Source organism: Brassica napus, chromosome C6 (genome assembly GCF_020379485.1).
Source record: "Brassica napus cultivar Da-Ae chromosome C6, Da-Ae, whole genome shotgun sequence".
Lineage (NCBI taxonomy): Eukaryota > Viridiplantae > Streptophyta > Magnoliopsida > Brassicales > Brassicaceae > Brassica > Brassica napus.
The window spans coordinates 26,144,297-26,168,956 of record NC_063449.1 but is presented as its reverse complement, the minus strand read 5'-3'; the positions used below and the strand labels follow the sequence as shown (position 1 = coordinate 26,168,956).

Below are 24,660 nucleotides of genomic sequence, written 5' to 3'. Positions count from 1 at the left end.
CAAAACACTAAACCCTAAACTCTAATCCTAAACCCTAAACCCTTGGGAAAACCTTAAACCCTTTGGTAAACCCTAAACCCTTGGGTAAACCCTAAACCCTTAGGTAAACCCTAAACCCTTGGAAAAACACTAAACATTTGGATAAATTCTAAATTATAAATCTTAAACACTAAACTCTAAATCTTAAAAATAAATATTTTTTTAAATAATATTTTTTTAGAACTATTGTTATTTTTATTTATTTAATTTTTTATTTTTTATTTTAAAAGCATAATATAATTTGGCAAGTTATTTTGTTTCCTTAATTAAAAGATACTAGATCTAAAATGACAACTTTCTATTGGTTGGTGAACCTAAAGATTCACCCTAGGGGGTGAACCCAAGAAAAAGTCTTCTTGTTGGCGGTGAGAAGTATGTGACCTACTCTTTTTTTTTTTTGTAACACATGCGATTATATTAAATCTAAAGTGAGTTTAAACTATTACAATCCGGAGCTATGCTCATCGGTAACAAGATAGGAACCGGAGGGGATCCTCGACGGTTTGATGAACATCATAAAACAGAACATAAAACAAGTGATAACAAAGCTAAACGAGAGAGTCTTGCTCGTCCATTGGAGAACCGTGGGAAACATGAGATGTATCCCTGAGTAGGTTACTACCATGAGCATGAAGTAGTCGGAACCGACGTTGATTAGACCAAACGGCAAAGTTTGGAAGGAGGTGGAGCGAGCATGAACAGCTCTAGCTCCAACATCGAGGCTCCACGAAGAGACTATGTGAATCTCAACAGAACCGAAGAGTATAAAAATCCTAGATTTTACGTTGACGAACAAATAGGATGGACCTTGAAACCGAATAGCGCCAATGACAAAATCAGAGCTAATGAAAACTCTATTGACCTGTGATGGATGTACAAATAATGGCAATTTAGGCACAACATCACGGCTTTGGGCTAGGTGAACCCTTTGCACTGAGGGGCGACGACGAAATGTGGACAGACATGATGCTTTGGAAGAGGAATGATGGCTCAAGTTTATAACAATCGGCAAGTTTAAGCTCCATAAATGGTTTTGGTTCAGACCAAAGCATGTGTCGGTTGAGTACCAGCAACGCTCGAAAGGGATTGAGATGATGAGGCGATGCGGCGGAGGTGAGGCGATGCTCTTGACGATCAACCATAAAGGTATAGAAGTAGAAGCGGCGGAAGAGCCGGTACCACGATGCCTTGCGACGATCCTTTGTATGTACTTGACGGAATTTGAGAAGGAAACAATGGTTGAATTCAGGCAATGACTTTGGAATCCAACATTACCGTATTGAATCCGTAGAGGTATGACGAAATCCACCCAAAACCACTTATCATATGATTCTGTCAAGCTTGTCATAAAAGTACCTTGAGGTGCGTCAAGCGGAGGTTTTGATCCTAACGAGACAAGAAGCCTAAACGAGCCGGAGTATGTGACCTACTCATGCGACGAGCGGATATACGTAAAGACTTTGGAAGCTATATATAGAATTTATTAAGAATTTTAATTTAAAAAAAATTATAGTATAAAATTTGGCGGGATATATAAATTATTTTTAAAATTTTTAGGTAATATGACGATGTTTCATTTTCCTATATTTAGGACAGGCCCTAGATATCATTTGCCTAAAATTTATCACCTATCTTAGCTAAAACATACATATTCCACTCTTGCAAGTAAGTCGAATCCAATAGCCCCAAATGAGTTTTTATTACACATATTGAAGGTCCAAGATCGTTACTTTATAAAAGTGTAAACAGTAAATAAAGCATAAGCATTATAAAAGTCTACACCAAAGCTAACTTGTCCAACAAATAACTCAGGTTCTTTCATGTATCCTAGCAAACAAACCACCTTTCATTCTAAGTGTCATAGACAAGAGAATCTCAGGACGCTCCTTCACTCGAACCTCAACAACAAACCTGTCCAACACCGCAGCAACTATCGACTTCATCTGAATATAAGCCATCTCCTTACCTAAACACATCCTTGGTCCTGCATGAAACACCGGAAACTTGTAAGGATTTTCACCTCTAAACCCACCATTTGTTTCATCAATCCACCTCTCTGGATCAAACCTATCACAACCCTTCCCCCAAATACTCTCCATCCTCCCCATCGCGTATGCGTTGTAACTTATTCCCCAAGCTTTCCCTACAAATGTTCCATCAGGCAATACATTGTCCTCAACACTACTCATTGTGTCAACTGGTACAGGAGGATATAGCCTAAGAGATTCGGTTATCGCTGCGTGCAGATAGTTCATCAGTTTAAGCTCCTCAAACCCGTAAACTTCTCCGACACGCTTCCCTGTTCGTGCCCTGATCGAGTTCAGCTCTTGTCTGATCTTGTCTTCCACTTCTGGATGCTTAGAGAGTAACCAGAAGAACCAGCTCAAAGCAGACGATGTCGTGTCTCGTCCCGCGAGAATGAAACTAATGACAATATCACGAAGCAGCTCCGGCGAACTCATCTCCTCGATGTTGATGAATCTTGAAAGCAAATCCTCGTTCGTGTTACTTGACCTAGCTTGATCATCAGTCCTGTGACGCACGATATCGTCTGCGAATTTATGGACGGTCACGATTGATTCTCTCAGAACCTTCTCTGATCCTATGTCAAGTTTCTTCTTTATCTTCCATGAATACGAGACAACGGACTGAAACCGTTTCGAGATGATCGTCGCCGCCGTCTCGAAGGCCTTCATGAACTCTACACCGTCTGCTCCGTCGTCGCCGAGGCAAGCGGCATCGACGTTGAATGCTAACTTGCAGATGTTATCAAACGCAAAGCGTTCCAATATATCTTGTAGGTCTATCGGTTTCCCAGCGGTCGCCGCGGCGGCTAACACCGGAACAAGCCTAAATCGGAGAAAGTCTCAGCATCTGAGACTGAAAGTGAATTAGATTAGCTGAGATCGATATACCTGGTGTTGATTTCAACAGTGACGTTGGTCATAACGAAGTCACGGAGAGACCTAGTACTGAACTCGTAGCTCGCCGTCTTCCTCTGTTTCCACCACATCTCGCCGTCAGAGTTAAATATTCCACGGCCAAGAAAATCTTCAAGAAACGAGATGAACCGCTCGCCTTTAGGGAAGCTATCGAACTTCGTCTTGAGCATGAACTCGACGTTTGCTGGATTTGCCGTCATGACGAACTGTTGGTTCCCTGGTCGCCGGAAAACAGCTGTTTGTGTCGGGCATCGAGACAGAGTCTCTACCGTCCAATCGAGGAAACGGTGACGGTTTTTCACCAGTCCAGGTATGCTGCCGACGATCGGGTAGGATTTGAAACCGATGTGTGAGGACGGTTGCCTTGGGAAGATGAAGAAGATGAAGATAGGGAGAGAGACAATGAAGAGGATGATGATGAGAAACTCCATTTGTCTTCGTGTCTGGGCTGGCTTTTTCACTTTAGTTTCAAACCAAGTGTTTGTGGTGGTTGTGGGCATCAATCAAATTGAACTGAAACAGAAAAAGGGAAAGACAAGTCATTTGCATATACTATTTGGGCCTTTGGGCTTTTTAAAGGCTCAAAATAGCATGTTTATTGGGTACAATTAGATCTACTCCAAACCAATATCCAATACCAACGATTAATTATAATTATGGCCATATGAATTTATGTAACTCCAAAAACACACACATCCACATTAAACAAAACAAAAACAAAAACAGTAGAGATGACTACTATCCATTCATGCTTGCTAATCTCTTTACTTTCGTCCCTATGAGGTCTGGCCGCACATATCTGGAACCAAAGAACCGAAACAAACCAAACCGAAAAGAGGTTCTGTTTGGTTTGCATTTGGATCCTTTCAATTATCTGAGCAGATCTTATATATCTTTATAACCAAAGAACCAAAACCAAACGTGAACCTAACCAGAACCGAACCAAGAACTAAATGGATACTCAAATATCTATATATAATTTATATACTTATAAATATTAACTATATTTAGTTGTTAAATAATTAACTAATTTTAAAATACTTTCTTAAACCATAATTACTAAAAATGAATTACCAGATACTTTTTATCTAGAATATTTAAAAATTTCTGAATTATCCAAATTTTATACGAAAATTTGAAAAATCTGATATGTAATCCGAAAAACCTTAATTTCTGACTTTTTAACCCAAATTAACCGAAAATCAGAACCGAATTGGAATCGCAATTATCTCAGATGTTAGTTGGTTCCTAAATTTTTTACCCGAACCGAACCGAGAATTGTAAAAACCAAACAGGAACCAAACCAAAATTTTTTAATACCCGATCATAAACCTCTAGAATCAAAGAACCAAAAAACTGTAACAGAACCAAAACCAAAAACTGAATTCCCTTGGCTAGTCCCTATACACTACAAGAAAACAACAAGGATACTGAGGGAAAAAATAGTCGGAATTTCGTCGGAATAACGTTATTCCGACGACATACCGACGAAACAAGTCCTCGGAAATAATTCCTCGGAATTTCTTCTTTCCTCGGAAATCCCTCGGAATTTTCTGACGGAATTCCGAGTCAGAAAATTCCGAGGAAACAAATTTCCGAGGAAATTCCGAGGATCACTAGTTTGTCGGAAATCTCCTTGGAATATACCGAGGGAGAACTTCGTCGGGATATTTCCTCGGAAGTTCATCGATCGATGCGTTTTTGGACATATATCCATCGATCGATCCGTTTATAAAAAAACGTTCGGAATATACCGAGGGACATCTTCCTCGGAATATTCTGAGGAACATGTCCCTCGGTATATTCCGAGCAACATGTCCCTTGGTATATTCCGAGGAAAGGTGTCCCTCGGTATATTCCGGGGAAGATGTCCCTCGGTATATTCCGAACGTATTTTTATAAACAGATCGATCGATGGATATATGTCCAAAAACGCATCGATCGATCGAGTAAAAAATATAATTAATTTCCTCGGAATGTAAAAAATATTAATTTTTTTAAAAAAATAAAATTTTTGAAATTTAAATTCGAAAATATAAAATTAAAATTAAAATTGAAATCATATTAATTAATATTCAAAGTTTCACAAATAAAAATAAAACATTCCGAGTTTTTGGAAAAAAAAAACTACGGGCCTGGCACGTCCGGGAACACCTCGTTCGGGTACATCCTCTGCATCATCTCCATCATTTGCTGGTTCAGCCTCCTCTGTGCCTCATAGCCCGCCTGTTGAGCCGCCATCTGGGTCTCCAACAAAGATATGCGATCATCCTTGTCCTTCAACTGAGCCGTAAGTACTTCTGGATCAACAAAGGGCGGTGGTGCAGAAGAAGGAGGAACCGACCGGGTGTGACGACCCAAACCGACCAAACGTCTCTTCTTCTTTGGAACCGACTGAATAGAAAATAGCCAAATTTACAAATTTAAACCAAGAAATAAATGAATTGAACTTAAAAAAAAAAAACTTACGGATTCAACGATTTCGTTGATTCGAAACCGGGACAAGTTGGTCGAAGCCGTCGAAGCGTCATCCTCGGTTTGAAGCTGAGACACTTCGTCTACCACCTGAGTTTGGACCAGGTCGACCACGTCCCTCACAAGACCGTCATCAATCTGGTCGGTCTTCTTGTTGGTATACGCCCTCCTCATTAGGGCGAGATCATCAACCGGCTCGCCATCATTTTCTTCCGCCTTGAAAAAAAAACATAAATTAAAGAAACATTAGAAATTAGAAGAAATGCACAATAAATTAAAATTCTGAAACTCAAATAATTGAAGAAAAAGCGGTTGAACTTACCATGCGATCTCCCAGAGTGGCAATAGATTGAGCACCCAAGTTATGCTTGTAGATGCCCTTCCCTTTACGGTCGCTCCTGCGGTTGGTGGAGTTGGTGGAAGAAGTTTCTTTCGTCTCTTCCTTATCCCAATGCGCACACAACTCCTTCCAGACCGTGTCGTTCATCGACTTTGGGACCTTTTAATAAAAAAAAAGAAAATAGTTTAATAAATTAAAAAATAGTTTAATAAATTAAAAAATTGTTTAATAAATTAAATCGAACCTTATTGATTTCCCACTTCTTCTTCCACTCGTGGATCTACTTCCCATAGTTGTCCATAACTTTATGGACGAAGTGGTGATAGATAAAGAGCGTCTCATCGGAATTCCAGTTGAACTCTTGCTGAAAAAAAAAAACACAATTAGTAGAAAATTTATATTAAAGATTAAAAATATAAGTAAAAAATTAGAATACTTACCGCAAACTGACGAAACCACAGAACCTGCTTGTCGGTAAGGAAGTGAGTGAAAGTCGGATGTCCCCTGTCGAGGGCCGAGTACATCATACGGTTGATCCATGCGTTGATCCCGTTCCTGGATCGGTTGAACCTAATAAAAAGAACAAACGGTTAATAATGAATCCAAATTTAAAGAAAAAAAAATGTTTAATTACCATGTTTAACCCCGTCCATGTGTATACGAAGTGAGATACGGAAGATGGTCACGACCGGGCTGTTGAACCAACTCCGCAACACTCATCACTCCCGGAGGACCCGGAGGAGTAGGAGCGGATGCAGCAGCGGGAGCGAGAGGAGCAGGAGCGGGTGCAGCAGAGGGAGATGTATGGTTGGAGCTGTGGGGCGAAGGGGAATCCTGAAAATGGCTGGAATCACGAGACTGGCTCCCCGTACCACCACGACCACGACGCTGTCGAGGCCAGGTCTGATCATCATGAGACCTGTAAATTAAAAAAATATATTTAATAAATACAGAAATATATAAATTAATTTTTTTTAAAAAAAATCCCAAATAATAGTTTTTAATCACAAAAAAAAGATTTATAGATATTAAAAATATTTAATAAATATATAAAAATAGTTCTAATAAACAAAAAATAGTTTTAATAAATAAAAAATAGTTTAATAATTACAAAAAATAATTTTAATAATATATATATATATTAAAAATATTTTTAAATCCCAAATAATAGTTTTTAATCACAAAAAAAGTTTTATATATATTAAAAATGTTTTGTAAAGTCCAAAAAATCGAATTTATATACAAAAAAAGATTTTGTAAAATCCAAAAAAATCGAATTTATATAGAAAAATTGTTTTGTAAAATACAAAAATCGATTTTATATACAAAAATCGATTTTATAAATACAAAAAAACAAAAAAATTCTAAAAAAATTCTAAATCAATTCAACAAAACAAATTATTCAACCAAATCACAATTCTAAACCTATTATACAACCAAATCACAATCCTAACCAATCACCCTAACAAAAATCTATCAAAACTACACAAAAACCTAACAAATAGAACCTAAGAGAGTGGGATAGGGTCCTTACATGATTTGTGTAAGAGAAGGGGGAGATCGCCGGAGATATCGTCGGATTTCAGGGGGAAATCGCCGGAGAGAAGAGAGGAGTCGCACAGAGGAAGAAGAGAGAAATGGGGAAGAAGAAGGGGCTCGTGGTTATAAAACCTAGGGTCCGACGGACATTATCCGTTAGAATTCCGTCGGAATTCTAATTTCAATTTTCGCGAAATATTTGCCCGGTAAAATGAAAATATTCCGAGGAAATACCGAGGAACTAGTGTTTGGGGTTTCAATATGTGATAAAATATATTTTAATTTGTTTAAAGCACTCACATAAGTAAACATCCATCCAGTAAATTCTCTCTGCTTCATTTCTTATAGTTCGTCCTCTGTGGCGTATCTATACTCGAACCGCTTTTCTGCCATGAAAATCCTGTATATGATGACAATAATGTAATTAATTAAGATTTAAATTTCAACTTGTTAAAATAAAAATTTGTAAGCTAATTTATTTACCTCTCATATTGAAGAACATCTTCGCAGTTGGTGAGCAAATATGTTTGCAAATGACTGCGCTCCTGCTCAGTAAGTCGACGGTCCTTTGGTTTTCCGCTAAGTCGTCCAACGTCTGTGAAAATGTCTGGAACCGTAACATGATATGTTGCCCGTTCGCCTCTATCATCATGCCGAGCAGGTCTTCTGTTTTTGGTCTGAACTTCTGCTGGAAAGTAGTACTCGACAAAGTTTGAAGTTTCTTCATTGATCATCTGTGCGACTATAGAATCTTCCATCCTACTTAAATTTTTCACCATCTTCTTCAAATGGAACATATACAGCTCATACAGATACATCCATCTATACTGCACAGGACCACCAAGTTCCAATTCTCTTGCCAGGTGAATAACAAGATGCTCCATAACATCAAAAAATGAGGGAGGAAATATCTTCTCAAGGTTGCACTGAATCACGGCTATGTTAGTCTTCAAATTTTCAATACCTTCAAGAGTCACTGATCTCGTGCATAAATCGCGGAAGAAACCACTTATCCCTGCAATTGCTTCATGAACATTTCGTGGTAATAGTTCCTTGAAGGCAAACGGAAGGAGGCGCTGCATCATTACATGGCAATCGTGGCTTTTCAAGCCAGTAAACTTTCCTTCCTTTCTGTCGATACAGTTACGCAAATTTGATGCGTAACCGTCTGGAAATTCCACATCGTTTGAAATCCAATCAAATAACGCATCTTTTCCCTCTGCATCAAGTCGGTATATGGGAAAAGGAGCCCTACCATTCTCATCAACATGAAGTTCTGAACGAGCACATATATCGACTAAATCCAGTCTTTACTTCAAATTATCCTTTGTTTTACCTTGAACATTAAGGATCATCTTCATGAGATTGTCAAAAAAGTTCTTCTCAATATGCATGACATCTAAATTATGCCTTAGCAGATGATCCTCCCAGTATGGCAGATCCCAGAAAATACTTTTTTTGTGCCAGTTATGTAGTTCTCCAATAGCATCTACCGGAAAACGCTCATGTCCACCGACGTCTGGCGTCCTTTCTGCACCAAAATCTCTTAGTTGTATCTTCAAATCTTTCCCACAAATTTTCGGAGGTGGACTGTCAAACACCCTCTTGTTCTTTGTAAACATATTCATACTCCTACGATATGGATGATCAGGTGGTAGGAATCTCCTGTGACAGTCAAACCAACACGTTTTCCTTCCATTTTTTAGTTGGAAAGCATCAGTGTTATCTTGACAATATGGACATGATAGCCTTCCATGCGTTGTCCATCCAGACAACATACCATATGCTGGAAAATCACTTATTGTCCACATTAGTACTGCCCGCATTTGAAAGTTTTCTTTACACGAAACATCGTATGTTTCAGCACCTTGAGCCCATAGTTGTTGCAACTCATATATTAGTGGCTGAAGAAACACATCAAGTGATCTCTTAGGATGCTCTGGTCCGGGAACGAGAATCGAGAGAAACAAAAACTCTCGTCGCAAGCACAAGTTTGGGGGTAGGTTGTATGGTGTAAGAATGACGGGCCATAGAGAATACTGTCTTCCACTCTTGCCAAACGGACTGAAACCATCAGTACATAATCCAAGGTAGACATTTTTTCTCTCATACGCAAAGTCGGGATACTTTGATTGGAAATGCTTCCACGCTTTTGCATCTGAAGGATGTCTGATCTCACCATCTGTTGAGTGCTCCGCATGCCATCTCATTGGTTGCGCTGTGCGTTCAGACAGATACATCCTCTGCAACCTTTCCGTCAAAGGTAAATACCACATCCTTTTATATGGCACTGGAACTCTTCCACTCGTATCTTTATAACGAGGCTTTCCACAAAATTTGCATGTAACCCGCTGTTCATCCGCCCTCCAATAAATCATGCAGTTGTCGCTGCATACATCTATTATCTGATACGATAAACCAAGACCAGCTACGAGTTTCTGAACCTCGTAGTATGAACCAGGAGCTACATTATCCTCGGGTAGAATACCTTTTACAAAATCAGCAATCGCATCCACACAGTCTTCAGCCAAATTATAATCTGTTTTAATGCCCATCAATCTTGTAGCAGATGATAAAGCTGAATGACCATCTCTGCAACCTTCGTACAATGGTTGTTTTCCAGCATCCAACATATCATAAAATCTCCTAGCTTGTGCATTGGGTAAATCTTCCCCTCTAAAATGATCATTTACCATCTGCTCAGTACCTACACCATAATCTACATCCGTTCTAATTGGTTCTTCTAATCTAACCGCTGGCTGAGGTTCGCTAGTACTACCATGTTCATAATCAGTTTCCCCATGATGATACCGAATTTTGTAACTTCGTGTAAACCCACTCAAATATAGATGAGTCCAAACATCCCACTCTTTAATAACCTTTCTATTTTTACAATTAGAGCAAGGACATCTTAACATACTTGTTTTTGCTTCCGGTTGTCGGTGAACCAACCCCATGAATTCGGTTATACCTCGTTGGTATTCTTCCGTAAGCAATCTCGTGTTCGGATCCAAATGAGGTCGATCGATCCAAGAACGAAAATAATTTGAAGAAGACATATTTTTTATGAATCAAATTCGTGTGTAAATAGAGTAAGAGAGAGGATGAAGATATGGAGTGAATGAAGAGGAAGAGGACTGCTTGTATTTATAGTTTAAATCCTGCCGACAGACCGAGGAAATTCCGACGGAATTCCGACGCCAATGGCTAGTTCGTCGGAATTTCCTCGGAATTTTGTAAAATCCCCCAACGGCTCTCCAACGACTATAATATTTCCTCGGAATTCATCGGTTTTTTCCGAGGAACACATTTTTCCTCGGAATTTCCTCGGAATATTCTGACGGATTGATATTTCCTCGGAATTCCGTCGGTATATTCCGAGGAAATTCCGAGGAGACACAAAATTTGGTTTCCTCGGAATTTCCTCGGAAATTCCTCGGGATATTCCGAGGATTTCATTTTCCGTCGGAATGTCCGTCAGAATACCGCTGTTTTCTTGTAGTGATAATAGAACTTCATTTGAATGGTGCCTCTAGACTATTTACAAGGATTTTTCTTACAATTATATTATATATATTGTTATTATGTATATCAAAATTGTAACTTAGGCTGCTAAAATGAGAAGTCTCCTTCAACTTTTATAGAAAATCTAATCAACACCTTGGTGTTGAAGAATTGCTTGAAGTAGTTTTTGGTTTTAGTTTTAGATGTTTAGATTTTGGTTTTAGATTTTTATGTTTTTGTTTTCGATTTTCATATTTTGGTTTTAAATTTTTAGATTAAGATTTTTTGTTTTTGGTTTGGCTGTATTATTTTTTTTTTCAAAAAATAATGAATATATTATTATAATAATACAAGAAAAATAGCAATAAAATATTTAGAAGTTAGCATTAAAATTTATCACATTGTGATTGTTATTTAAAATAAAAAATATACATTAACATTTTTTAAATTATTATATTTTTAAAAAGTTATATTTATTATACTAAAATATAAATCATCTATAAATTATAAAAAATTGAAAATACTTACATTTATAAAATTATTTATAAAATTTTATTATATAAACAATTTTTAACTTTTAGAATTTGAATGTCAATTTTTTATTTTCAAAAATAGTATTCTATATTGTATTAATAATTTTTGTATGTTTTTATGTTTTTAGTTATTGTTTAATGTGTCTAATAATTATTAAAACATTATTCAATAATTTTATTTATAGAAATTAATAAATAATTTTTTACAATGATTTAATATTATATATAAATATCATAATTTATTTTACAGATATTAATCACAAATAAATTATTTCACATTATTGTTCAAATCATATCTTGTACAAAAACTTGTAATGGAATTTTAATCTTGGGAAATTTACCAAAAATGACCTAAAATTTGATTTTAAATGCAAAATTAAATTCCAAGTTGAATTAAATGCAAAAGTAGCCTAAAAAGAATATCATGACTTAATCTACGTTCACTCATCGATGTTGAAAATAGTTTAATTTTACTAGATCTTAATTTGTATAATTTACAAATGTTTATAGTTACATGATTTCAATTTTCTCCCATAAATTTATTTTTAAATAAAATTTATAAATTATTTTTAAAATCTACTACATGAGAAGACTTCGAGGAATTCTTCTCACATAAGACTTCTCGGGGTTATATTCATAAAAATGCATAATGGTTATTTGTTTGGTCATCAAATTTCAATAATCTTTGACTTATATGTGTTTAGTTTTGTGTATATTAAACACTTTAAAGGTTGATTTTAAGTTTAATGGAGTGTTTGTTTCTGTTTAGTTAGTTATCTAATTTTAGGGTTTAGGTGACTTAATTCTTCTGACAAATAATACACTAGAAAAGACTTATAGGAAAGTCTGTTGGGCAAATAGTAAATTTAGGATTTAGAAAACTTTTGAAAGTCCGCAGGTTTTTCAGATTTGAGTTAGACTTTTGGGAAGACTTTTGGAAAGTCTTCGCAGAAGTCTTCTAACATATAATACACTGAGCATTTTGGTAAGTCTCCATGTCTAATTTTCTTCGTTTGGTAACCTCTTATTGCTTAAAGCTCTTATCTTTTAAAAACTCTTTATGTTTCTCAAAGCTCTTGCCTTATTTTTGAAGTTTTATTCTGTTCTAAAGCCATTTGAATGCTTTTGGATATGCAGATTTTTCATATCTGAGTCAGACTTTGGAAGACGTTTGTGAAATAGTTTCGGAAGTCTTCTAATATATAATGCACCAGAAGACTTCTTCTGGCGGAGTCTTCTCCTATATCTCCTATTTCAAAACAGATCTGGCAGTCTTCACGAAGTCTTCAAAAACCTAAAACCTAAGCATGAGGACTATCAAATTTTATAATGTGTATGTCAAGTGGAGTCCAAGCTTATCTATGTGGAGGAATGGTCTCTAACTCTAAGTGTAATAGTTTTGTTTATGGTTTGTTTTGTGATTTGTGTGTGTACTCTTTTAGTTGTGGATTCTTTTGTAAATTTGAAAAGATGTTAGTGAAATTTTTTTGGTAAATATGTTCATGTCTACAATATTATCTTGCCAAAAATACTTGACATTATTGAAGTTTTTGATACAACTTCAGTAGCAAAACACATTAACACAAAACTTTAATCAACTTTACTAAAACTAATGGACAAGACTTCGAAAAAAAAACAAAGTCAAATTCACAAAAGATCAAACATTGCATAAGTTCAAACATATAACACTTTCACTAGAAGCCTTCGAGAAATTAAAATATAAACATTAAGCTGAAAATTAAAATATTAGTGGGAAACTTAAATTTTAAGTGAAAACTGAATTGCACAAAAAAGTGAAAACTAAAATTTCGAATCTCATGAAAGTTAAAAGTATTTCTTATGATCTAAGAAAACACATTAAAACCACATAACTTGATATAGTCGAAATTACATAATACTTTTGAAAGTTAAAAAAAATATCTTGAAGTTACTTAACACTCTTGAAATACAAGTTTTACAAAAATTAACGTAGAAGACTTCCCCAGAATGGTCTCTAACTCTAAGTGTAGTAGTTTTGTTTACGGTTTGTTTTGTGATCTGTATGTGTACTATTTTAGTTATGGATTCTTTTGTAAATTTGAAAAGATGTTAGTGGAATTGTTTTGGTAAATATGTTCATGTCTACAATATTATCTTGCCAAAAATACTTAACATTTTTGAAGTTTTTGATACAACTTCAGTAGCAAAACACATTAACACAAACTCAAGAGACTTCTTAAAAGTCTTCTCACATTAGCTAAAAACATAATAAATATGAATGTTAGTAACCTCATAATTATTAATTATCATCAGTAGCCCCAATATTGACTAATATACATGAATTAAAAAAAAATATTAAAAGTTTTTTTTTAATTTTAGAGGAAATGAAAGTTTATTAAACATTGGTCTAGAAGACTTCTACGAAAATCTACCATTTAGGTCATTTTTTGCAATTGCAAATTTACAAAGAAAAACTTCCAGAAAAATCTATTATACAATAGACTTATCTGGAAGTCTTCCTTTGTAAATATTTGCTTACTTTTGCATTTCAAAAATTCTCAAAAATACCAGAAAAGACTTCTCCAGAAGTCTTCTCGGATAAACAAGTTAGCTTTGCAATTGACCGAATTGTGTCAGAAATTTAATTTTCTATAGAAAACTTCACAGGAGGCAGAAGACTCCTGGAAAATCTTCTCACTGTCGGTAGAAGTCTTCTCACTGTCGGTGGAAGTCTGTATAAGTTAATTTTGTAATTGACAATTAAAACTTAAATATTTAATTTTAGTTAGAAGACTTTCAGGAAGTCTTCCGGAGAAGTCTTCTTTCATAACCAAAGTTTTGACCAGAATGACAAGCTATAAGACTTCTAGAGAATTTTTCTAATTAAAATTAAATATTTAAGTTTTAATATTGTCAATTGCAAAATTAACTTATGCATACTTTCACCGACAGTTAGAAGACTTCCACCGATAGTTGAGAAGACTTCCCTGAAAATTTACTCGTTTTTTTTGTTAGCAAAGAAAATTTGGAAGACTTCCAGAGAAGTCGTCTCTATAAAACACACAGAAAGTCAATTGCAAGACTAATTTATGCTTGACCAGAGGACCTTTATGGAAGTCTTCTCAGTGGAGAAGATTCCAGAGAAGTCTTCTTTGCGAAACATATGTGAAAAAATATCAAAGATCATTCATTGATCCTCTGAGGTCATGTTCAGTTTCTTCAGCCACACATAACTTCTTAATGAAATTTACCCACTCGTTCTTAGCCAAGACTCATGAACTTGAATGGCTCTATGAACCTTATAAAGTTTGGAATCAAAATATTGGAGGGTTTTTGGATGAATATAGAGAGGAAGTAATATATATGTAGTTTATGTGGATAAGAAATGAGATATGAGGAGTGAAAACTGATTTTTAGGTGCTTTAAGAGTTTCAAACTGATTATTTATGGTGGTTAGTGTATTGATTACAATGACAATATTGTAAATACTCGATGAAAATGGGGATGATACACTAAAACATTAATTTTTGGGAAAAAAAAATGATGACATTTTCGTGAATAATCCGAATTTCTAGGGTGAATAGGGCAAATGAAAGTTTCAAAAAATCATACATTACTTTTGCATTTGACTTTTTGTTTTGGGTCATAAAAACTCTTTAATATTTCTGAAAATATTATTCATTTAAATATTAATTAATTAAATTTAGAACTTTGTACAAAAAGATTTTTTTTATATTAAAATACCACAAAATTTGGCTTTTCTTCAAAAAATTGATTAAAATTTTGAAAAAATAGTTTTCCTAAATTTTGCGGAATCTGTTTATTAAAATCTTGATTGTCAAATGAAATGGTTTTTACAAAAACAAAAAAAACTCAAAATTTTGATTGGGTAAAAATTGATTTTTGAAAAATAAAAACAAAAACTATTTCAATAACCAGAAACAATCATCACCAAAATCTAATCACAATCTCTTTTGTTTTGGAAAACAAACCTTAAATTTCCTCCTTTCATTTTATATTACTGTTTTATATATAAACTCTTAAAACTATTTTTTAATCAATATCTTTTAAGTTTTAATAGCTTGCTAGATTTTGACATGCGTTTTCAAAACACATTCATTTTTTGTTGACAAAACTATTCACCCGTTTGTTAGTTCATAATAGAAATACAATCTGTTTGTTTAACCCGCTTCTACTAAATATATGTTTTGTGTATTTGATGAAATAACCCAGAAAATTGGTAATTGTAAAAATGTCTACACATTAATCGTAGGTTGGTTTTAAAAAATTGACCTTATTTTAAGTTTTAAATATTGATTAAAAATAATTAGAATTTATTAATTAGAATTTATGCCAAATTATATTTTTGTAAGATCATATATTTAGGAGATTTATGTATTATCAATTTAGAAAATAATTAAATTGAATTAAAAAATTTATTAAATAAGACGTATTCTTGTATAATTTATTTTATTTTACGTTTCATAATATTATCTAAAATTTTGATATTTTTTTACCCGTATATAGAGTAAAGAAATTTTTTGACTCGTAAATATAGTGTAACTATTTTATTGAGCCGTATGTACATATTAATTTTTTTTTTATTTAATTCATTTTGTGATTTTGGTAACCCATGATTAAAATCCATTCTTTTTTATATAAGAAAAAAATAATTAAAGTTGGTTATGTATATTGTTTCAAAATTTGAATTACATTATATTTGAATTTAAAGAGTTGTTTTGATATATGATGATGATTAAAAATATCATTTGTATATTATAGTTAAATTTTTAAATGTAAACCATAAAAATTAGTACATTATCATTTGGTATATTATATGGTTATATATCACATGTACTCAGATGCACATGTAAATAATGAAAATTAGTATATTATTTTGTGATATATATTTCACAAATTTTTGTTAGAAGTTAATACAACTATATTAACTATATAGCAGAAATACATGTAACAGTATTGATCTTATACTATTCATAAATATTTTTCTTTTTCAAAAAAAAAGAATATCATAAATGTATTAAGGGCTTATTTGTGAAATAACTAAAGTTAAAGAGAAAAATAGTTTTGTAAAGTGAAGGATAGAGAGAGATAGGAAGAGAAAAAAGAGAGAGAATATAATTTTGGCTAGATAGTAAATTATAGTTATTTTTGTTGGTTTTTTTTTTTTTTTACAGCAAACGGCAGTTATTTTTGTTGGTTATCTCACCCAATTTTTCATGTATGTATTAAGTGTATATGGTACTCTTTTGAATTTCGAAAACCAAGACAACTATCAGGTAACGAAAGTTTTCTATTTATAAATACTAGATTTGTTATGTATTTCTCAATTCTAAAAAAATAATGTATAATATTGTATTACATTATTTAAAGAATATAAAATAAGACTATATAACATAAATATATTTTTAAAATTTTCTTGGAAATCATTATGTTGTTTTATTATTGTACTTGATTCACATATTTGCATAGTTATTTGTGATGGATGAATAACTATATTTTATTATGAGTAAATAATATATATTTATTATATAATATAAGAAAAATAAAATTATTTACTTTTAAAACAAACTTGTCTCATGTTGGGGACTCGGTTATAGACATATCATATTCGAATGAGACATTTTTACAGTTATCAATCTTCTTAACAGTCTAGAAACAAATCAAAATATCAAAACAATATCTCATACGATCTCTTTGTGGAATAACTGTTCTGAAGAAATTGAATTAGACATCAAAAAGGACTGAAAATGATGTGCAGATGTGTTATCTAAGTTAGCTTTACAAAGTACTACTATTCATAGTTCATATATCATTTAAGTCCATCATTTCTTAAACATCTTGAAATAACTGATGCTACTTAATAATAAACTTTTGGCTGGTAAAAAAAAATCAAATATGTCTAATTATCGATGTGTATTTCTCAATTCTAAAAAAATAATATATAATATTGTATTACATTATTTAAAGACTATAAATAAGACTACCTAACATAAATATATTTTTTTTAAATTTCTTTGTGGAAATTATTATGTTGTTTGATTGTTGTACTTGATTCACAAATTTGTGATAGATGAATAACTATATTTTTATTATCAGTAAATAATATATATTTATTATATAATATAAAAAAATGAAATTATTTACTTTTTTTAAACAAAGTTGTCTCATGTTGGGGATTCGGTTATAGACATAAAATATTCGAAGGAGACATTTTTACAGTTATCAATCTTCTTAACAGTCAAGAAACAAATCAAAATATCAAAACAATATCTCATACGATCTCTTTGTAGAATAACTGCTCTGAAGAAATTGAATTAGGCATAAAAAAGGACCGAAAATGATGTGCAGATGTGTTATCTAAGTCAGTTTTACAAAGTACTACTATTCATAGTTCATATATCATTTAAGTCCATCTTTTCTTAAACATCTTGAAATAACTGATGCTAATTAATAATAAACTTTTGGCTGAAAAAAAATCAAATTTGTCTATTTATCGCTTGAATATTTTATTAATATTGTCTAAAAAGCTTTCAATTGATATCATAGTTTAATTTTTATTAGTTTTTTTTTGTTAATTTTAGAATTTTTTGTATTTAAGATTTTTTTTCATATTAAGCTTATATTTCTTTCACATAATATATATATATATATATATATATGTTATAAAAATTATCATCAAATCAGTTTTACTTATGTATTATTTTATTTTTAATGAAAATTAGGGCTGTTCAATATGGTAAAACTGAACCGTACCAAACCGAACCGAACCGAACTGAAATAGACAATGTGGTTTGGTTTTGGTATATACCATATAAACCGAATGGATATAATTTAATAAAAACCGTAGGGTTTGGATATGGTTTGGTATATAACCGATTAAACCGAATAAACCGAACAAAACCGATTAAAAGTAGAAACATGTAAATATGTATCTATTTTATAACAATACATGAAAATCTATTTGTTACATAAGTTGAATTTGTGCTAATATTTATTACCATAATTTTATAGTAATAAAAACCTTAATTTGTAAAACACTTGAACTATAATTAAATAACAATACATCGCAATTCAGACATCTTATTTTCTAAATCTTCTTTTGATCTTTTTGCTTTATTTTAGTCTTCACTAAATTAATATGAAGATTATAAATTTGATGGACAATAATTAATGGAAAATTTTCACAATTTGTTTTTTATCTGTAAACAAACAGAGTTTCTTTTTCAATTGAAAAAGCATGACTTTAATATACACTAAATATGGAAGAGTGGTAAAACTTTTATTTCATGTTTCTGTTTTGTTTCATATTTTTATTTTCAAAATTTCAAGCTTTCATTTTAGTTATAGATTTGATTATTTTATTTGATGGTAGAAGCATTTTTACTTTTTTGTTCATTTATTTGAACATGTGATATATTTTTAATAAATGAACATTTTTACTATTCATAGTTCATATATCATTTAAGTCCATCCTTTCTTAAACATCTTGAAATAACTGATGCTAATTAATAATAAACTTTTGGCTGAAAAAAAATCAAATTTGTCTATTTATCGCTTGAATATTTTATTAATATTGTCTAAAAAGCTTTCAATTGATATCATAGTTTAATTTTTATTAGTTTTTTTTTGTTAATTTTAGAATTTTTTGTATTTAAGATTTTTTTTCATATTAAGCTTATATTTCTTTCACATAATATATATATATATATATATATATATATATATGTTATAAAAATTACCATCAAATCAGTTTTACTTATGTATTATTTTATTTTTAATGAAAATTAGGGCTGTTCAATATGGTAAAACCGAACCGTACCAAACCGAACTGAAATAGACAATATGGTTTGGTTTTGGTATATACCATATAAACCGAATGGATATAATTTTATAAAAACCGTAGGATTTGGATATGGTTTGGTATATAACCGATTAAACCGAATAAACCGAACAAAATCGATTAAAAGTAGAAAAATGTAAATATGTATCTATTTTATAACAATACATGAAAATCTATTTGTTACATAAGTTGAATTTGTGCTAATATCTATTACCATAATTTTATAGTAATAAAAACCTTAATTTGTAAAACACTTGAACTATAATTAAATAACAATACATCGCAATTCAGACATCTTATTTTCTAAATCTTCTTTTGATCTTTTTGCTTTATTTTAGTCTTCACTAAATTAATATGAAGATTATAAATTTGATGGACAATAATTAATGGAAAATTTTCACAATTTGTTTTTTATCTGTAAACAAACAGAGTTTCTTTTTCAATTGAAAAAGCATGACTTTAATATACACTAAATATGGAAGAGTGGTAAAACTTTTATTTCATGTTTCTGTTTTGTTTCATATTTTTATTTTCAAAATTTCAAGCTTTCATTTTAGTTATAGATTTGATTATTTTATTTGATGGTAGAAGAATTTTTACTTTTTGTTCATTTATTTGAACATGTGATATATTTTTAATAAATGACTGTGTTGACAATATGACTCTAAAATTCATATAATATGATCTCAAACTACATAATTATGATTTTTTGGTATAAAACCGAATAAACAAAAAACCGATGGTATATAAACCGAACTGAACCGAAGTAAATATGGATTTAGAATGGTAGTTATATTTTACTAACCAAAATACCGAAAACCAGAGAAAACCGAATCTAAACCGAACCGATATCCGGATTGAACACCCCTAAATTGAAAATACACTTTTTAAATAATTTAATTTAAAATAAAATTATATATTAATTTGTTGTATTCTAACAATTTGATTGATTTAATTAATTTGCTTTGGTGGATAACTTAAAAAGTTTTCATATGAATCGGGAAAAGCAAGCTTATGTTGTTATATTATATTTATTTGTGTATATGGAATCTATATATAATGCTAGTGTAATAAAGAAAGAACATTATTTTTTTGTGACTTCACAAAGATACATTATTACAATTTGAAATTATTCAAAATTGAATAAAATGGTAATTAAATAAATCTAATTTTTTTTTATCTTGTTTAGTTGGATTCTCATGAAAAGATAGCGATAGGTTAAACAAATGTTTCAAAATTTGTTGTGTTATTGTTTTGTCTATAAATTACAAAATTTATTGAAATGATATATTTAATTATTGCACCCTTAAATAATATTTTATTAAGACATTAGAGAACTATGTTTTGAGTTGTTTTGTCAAAATTGTACAAAAATCTATGCTTTTTCATATTTGTCACAAAAATTTATATGTTAAACTTACTTTTACAAAATTCTTAACTTTGTCACGAAAAAAAAAATCTATGATTTTTCATATTTGTCAATGTTCTCACATATGATTTTTCATATTTGTCAATGTTCTCACACTTTCAAAGAATATATTAGCTTAGTCACTTACTTTTTTTTTTTACAAAACAAAGTATTGGAGTCTCTTGAAAGTTGAATCCATATTACTGTAAATGTACATAAGAGTTTGTGATTACATATTTAGTGATTCTTGTATATATGTGCAAGAAATTTTCAATAGCTTAGTGGTATCTGGCCTATATTTATGCCGTACTAACCCGGGTTCGATCCTTTCCTTTGCATTGTTTTTTCATTTTTTACGAAAAAATAAATGAGATGAAGTGGCAACTTCGGACTCTCTGATTGGACGATTTTTTGTGCCTACGTGGACACTCTAAGAAGAGCTAATTATTGCACCCTTAAATAATATTTTATTAAGACATTAGAGAACTATGTTTTGAGTTGTTTTGTCAAAATTGTACAAAAATCTATGCTTTTTCATATTTGTCACAAAAATTTATATGTTAAACTTACTTTTACAAAATTCTTAACTTTGTCACGAAAAAAAAAATCTATGATTTTTCATATTTGTCAATGTTCTCACATATGATTTTTCATATTTGTCAATGTTCTCACACTTTCAAAGAATATATTAGCTTAGTCACTTACTTTTTTTTTTTTACAAAACAAAGTATTGGAGTCTCTTGAAAGTTGAATCCATATTACTGTAAATGTACATAAGAGTTTGTGATTACATATTTAGTGATTCTTGTATATATGTGCAAGAAATTTTCAATAGCTTAGTGGTATCTGGCCTATATTTATGCCGTACTAACCCGGGTTCGATCCTTTCCTTTGCATTGTTTTTTCATTTTTTACGAAAAAATAAATGAGATGAAGTGGCAACTTCGGACTCTCTGATTGGACGATTTTTTGTGCCTACGTGGACACTCTAAGAAGAGCTTATATTCCCCTTTTAGTATAGTATATATATATATAACTCCATTATTGAATTTCATAAATAATTTGGCATCTCATAATTGATCACAATTTCATTTACGTGATGTGGTATATGAATCTGAGTAAAAAGACTAGCTAAAAAAATCTGAATAAAGAGAAACTGATACTTTTTAAATATATAAAGAGGAAATGATATAGTTAATATCCATGTTATTATGTGTTAATAAAAAGAAAATAATGAAGTTGAATCAGTTAACAAAAGAAAAGAAAAAACAGAAAAAGTACCAAAAGCTATATAACATACAGTATAAAATTTATAAATTAATATTCGATAAATAATAAACATTATAAATTAACAAATTTCTCTGATTCTGAATTGGGCCGGTTCAAAATATGATACAAATCGATAAAATAATAAAATAATATTTTTTTCAAAAGTACTATGTAAATATTGTAGAACCTAAAATCTACACTAAGCATTTGATAGTGACCGGGGTTTGATCTAGGGAAGACAAATGATGTAGGCCACGATATCTTTACAACACAACGATGTTAAACAGTTTCCAGTAGGTAAAAATGGACTTTATTGATGAATAAGATCGAATACAATGAGTTGAACTAGATCGAGTGATACAAACGAGGTCCGTAAAGAAAGAGTCTAATATCGGGTGAAAAACAAGGTCGATGTAAGTGTGTAGCTCTCTCTAGTGTTTTCCACGTGTCCTTCTTCATCTCTCTTCTCCTTTCTTTATAGTAAGTCGACTTCGTGATCTCCGTAGCTGCTCCGCGATCTCCGGGGTCTCGACTCCTTTGCTTTTCGAGCTCGATTGCTTGTTATGGGCTTCGGTTCCTTGCGGCCCATAACTCTGATCGCGGCCCATTGATATATTGACCGAAATTGGGTCCAACATTTGTCTTTTTCCTGCTTTGAATTTATGGCGCTCGAGAAATTTGGTCCCCACCTCAAGACAATTCTCGAGGCGAAACACATCGAGGCTATCTACGAACTCTGGGGGATTATACCGTTGAAATTGAACTTCCAGAAGACGGCGAAACTCCAGAGACCGTGAGACCATGGTACTGTGGAGCCTATATGTCGCATTTCGAGGACGGCGGCTTATCGTTTCTCTTCCTCGTTTTCTTCTTGAGGCATTGGCGGAGCTTAAGATGGCGTTTACCCAGATGGCTCCTAACTTTTTTTCGCTATTCCTTGGCCTCCTGGGTCCGAGCTCAGGAGGAAGGTCTTGAGTTCGGACTCAGGGAGTTGAAGCAATTGTTCGCTATAAAGCGGAACAATGGCTTTCCTGGCACGATGATTCTTGCTCCCCGCTCTGGTCGTGTTATTATTGAAGGCATTCCCAATAAAGATGATCGATGGAGAGAAAAGTTCTTTGTTTTTAAGGTTAACCCGGCGTCGGTCGGGGATTTTGACTTTGAGAGGATCCCTAGGGAATGGTCCGATGACATTGGTAATTTTTTTTTTTTTTTTTTGCGAATAATGTCTGCTCCTGATCGTCTTTTGGCCTAAAAGTATCCTCTCTTTTTTATCTGTAGAGCCCTTCGGCCCTGTGCCCATGACTCCCGAGCTTCGTGGGTTAATGGCTACTTTGCGACGTGGTAGTCATTGATGGCTCGCTTTTACTCATGACCGAATTCGAACTGCTTATACTCTCCCACCAGGTGTGAACCGTGCTACTCATGTTGCCTTGGTTGCTCCCGTTCGGCCCAAGAAAGGTCGTGGCAACAAGAGTAAGTTGTCCTTCTCTTGAAAAGATTTTAAGATACTTCATTAGCGCGATCCTAAATCCTTCGAGGTTCGTTTCGTTTTTAGGGAAGAAGGAGAAGGAGGTGTTGCTCGATCGTCCTGATGAGTCTTCGGAGGTCGGGTCGTTAGAGCGAGCTCAGAAAGTTCAGCGCGGGCCGGTTCTTAGATCGAGGTCGCAGGCTCCGTTTCCTGGCCTTCTGGCTAGGCCGGTGTCGATTCCTATCCCTGCCGGCGGGACTCGTAAAGCATCAGATAACTCGGCGAGTTCTGCTGGCGATCGAGCTCTTAACGACGTGGTCGATTCATTGACTCACCAGCGTCGACGTTGGGTCATGGAGGAGATTAACATTGTGACTTCGGGGTCATCGAGCTCGAAACTCCCTCCACCGTTACGCGTTTCTGGTGAAGGTACTTCGCGGATTAACTCCGGCGCCCGTCTTTCGAGCGTGCCCAAAGCCTCTTCATGGGCGTTTTCATGTGATAACGAGATTCCTATCCTTGAGAACCCCGATTCCCTCGCTGCAATCTGGCATAAGATCAGAGCGGAAGGATGCGAGCTCCCTTCTCTGGAGCGTATGCTAGAGCGTGATGCCTATGTTCGGATGGCAGTTGTGAATGCCAATGTACGTTATCTTTCTTTGGTGCTTTATTGAATGGGATGACGATCTCTGATGTTATCGTTTTTGCTTAGGCTATGGAGGCGAGCAATGAATACGCCGCTTTGATGGAGGGGCGATTGGCTAATTTTGCAAGTAAGGAGGAGATCGCGGGTCATCTTCTCACGATCCAACAGCTTCGAGGTGAGTTGGAGGTTGCTCGGGAGGTGGAGAGGCAGTGCGAAGCGGAGATCGAGGAGTCGAAGAAGAAGTTGGCTGCTGCTGAGGCGGGGAAGGTCACTATTCAGAGCAATCTTGACTCGATGAAGGAGAAGCATAGGCGAGAGATCGAAGGTCGAGATAGGTGAGCTCGCAAAGATTGCCACCTTGCTCATCTTTCTCTTTCTCAAGAATATGATAGGGTTCTGGCTGTAGTGAAGAACAAGTTGGAGCAGAAGAAAAAGGAAATGGCTGCGGAGATTCGTTTGCAAGAGGCGCGAGCTCGTATTGAGGCTTTGATTGAGTATAATGAGGGTGGCTTCGATCTCGAAGCGGAGTTGGAGCATCTTAAAGACCTGGAGGTTTCGCTCGAAGTTGATTATTGTCTTCCTTCGGTGTTGGATCCTTCTCTTAGTTGCCTCGATCTTCCTGAGATTTCTGGAGATTCGGTCAATCAGGAATGA

The 24,660-nt window shown here is 33.3% G+C and overlaps 2 protein-coding genes across 2 annotated transcripts; one reads left to right on the top strand and one right to left on the bottom strand.

The window, feature by feature from the left end:
• Positions 1-1,719: 1,719 nt before the first annotated feature.
• Positions 1,720-3,501, bottom strand: LOC106403927 (cytochrome P450 94B3-like). Its single transcript, XM_048760856.1, has 2 exons — positions 2,955-3,501; positions 1,720-2,889 (listed from the first exon to the last, which is right to left on the bottom strand). Exons 1-2 carry the CDS (start codon positions 3,479-3,481, stop codon positions 1,848-1,850), a joined length of 1,569 nt encoding a protein of 522 aa, XP_048616813.1. The 5' UTR covers positions 3,482-3,501; the 3' UTR covers positions 1,720-1,847.
• Positions 3,502-22,709: 19,208 nt separating this feature from the next.
• LOC125588441 lies at positions 22,710-24,660 on the top strand. The gene is made up of 6 exons (XM_048759779.1): positions 22,710-23,085; positions 23,171-23,233; positions 23,297-23,365; positions 23,448-24,004; positions 24,073-24,341; positions 24,399-24,660. The coding sequence occupies exons 1-6, from the start codon at positions 22,710-22,712 to the stop codon at positions 24,658-24,660; spliced, it is 1,596 nt and encodes a 531-aa protein (XP_048615736.1).

Bases quoted from the DNA above. Each gene is read 5' to 3' on its own strand.
- LOC106403927 (XM_048760856.1), bottom strand. From the start codon at position 3,481: ATGCCCACAACCACCACAAACACTTGGTTTGAAACTAAAGTGAAAAAG. The intron at 2,890-2,954 runs GTATATCGATCT...TCTCCGATTTAG, and splicing joins ACTGTTGAAATCAACACCAG to GCTTGTTCCGGTGTTAGCCG.
- LOC125588441 (XM_048759779.1), top strand. From the start codon at position 22,710: ATGTCGCATTTCGAGGACGGCGGCTTATCGTTTCTCTTCCTCGTTTTC. The intron at 23,234-23,296 runs GTAGTCATTGAT...CTCTCCCACCAG, and splicing joins AATGGCTACTTTGCGACGTG to GTGTGAACCGTGCTACTCAT. The intron at 24,342-24,398 runs GTGAGCTCGCAA...AGAATATGATAG, and splicing joins GAGATCGAAGGTCGAGATAG to GGTTCTGGCTGTAGTGAAGA.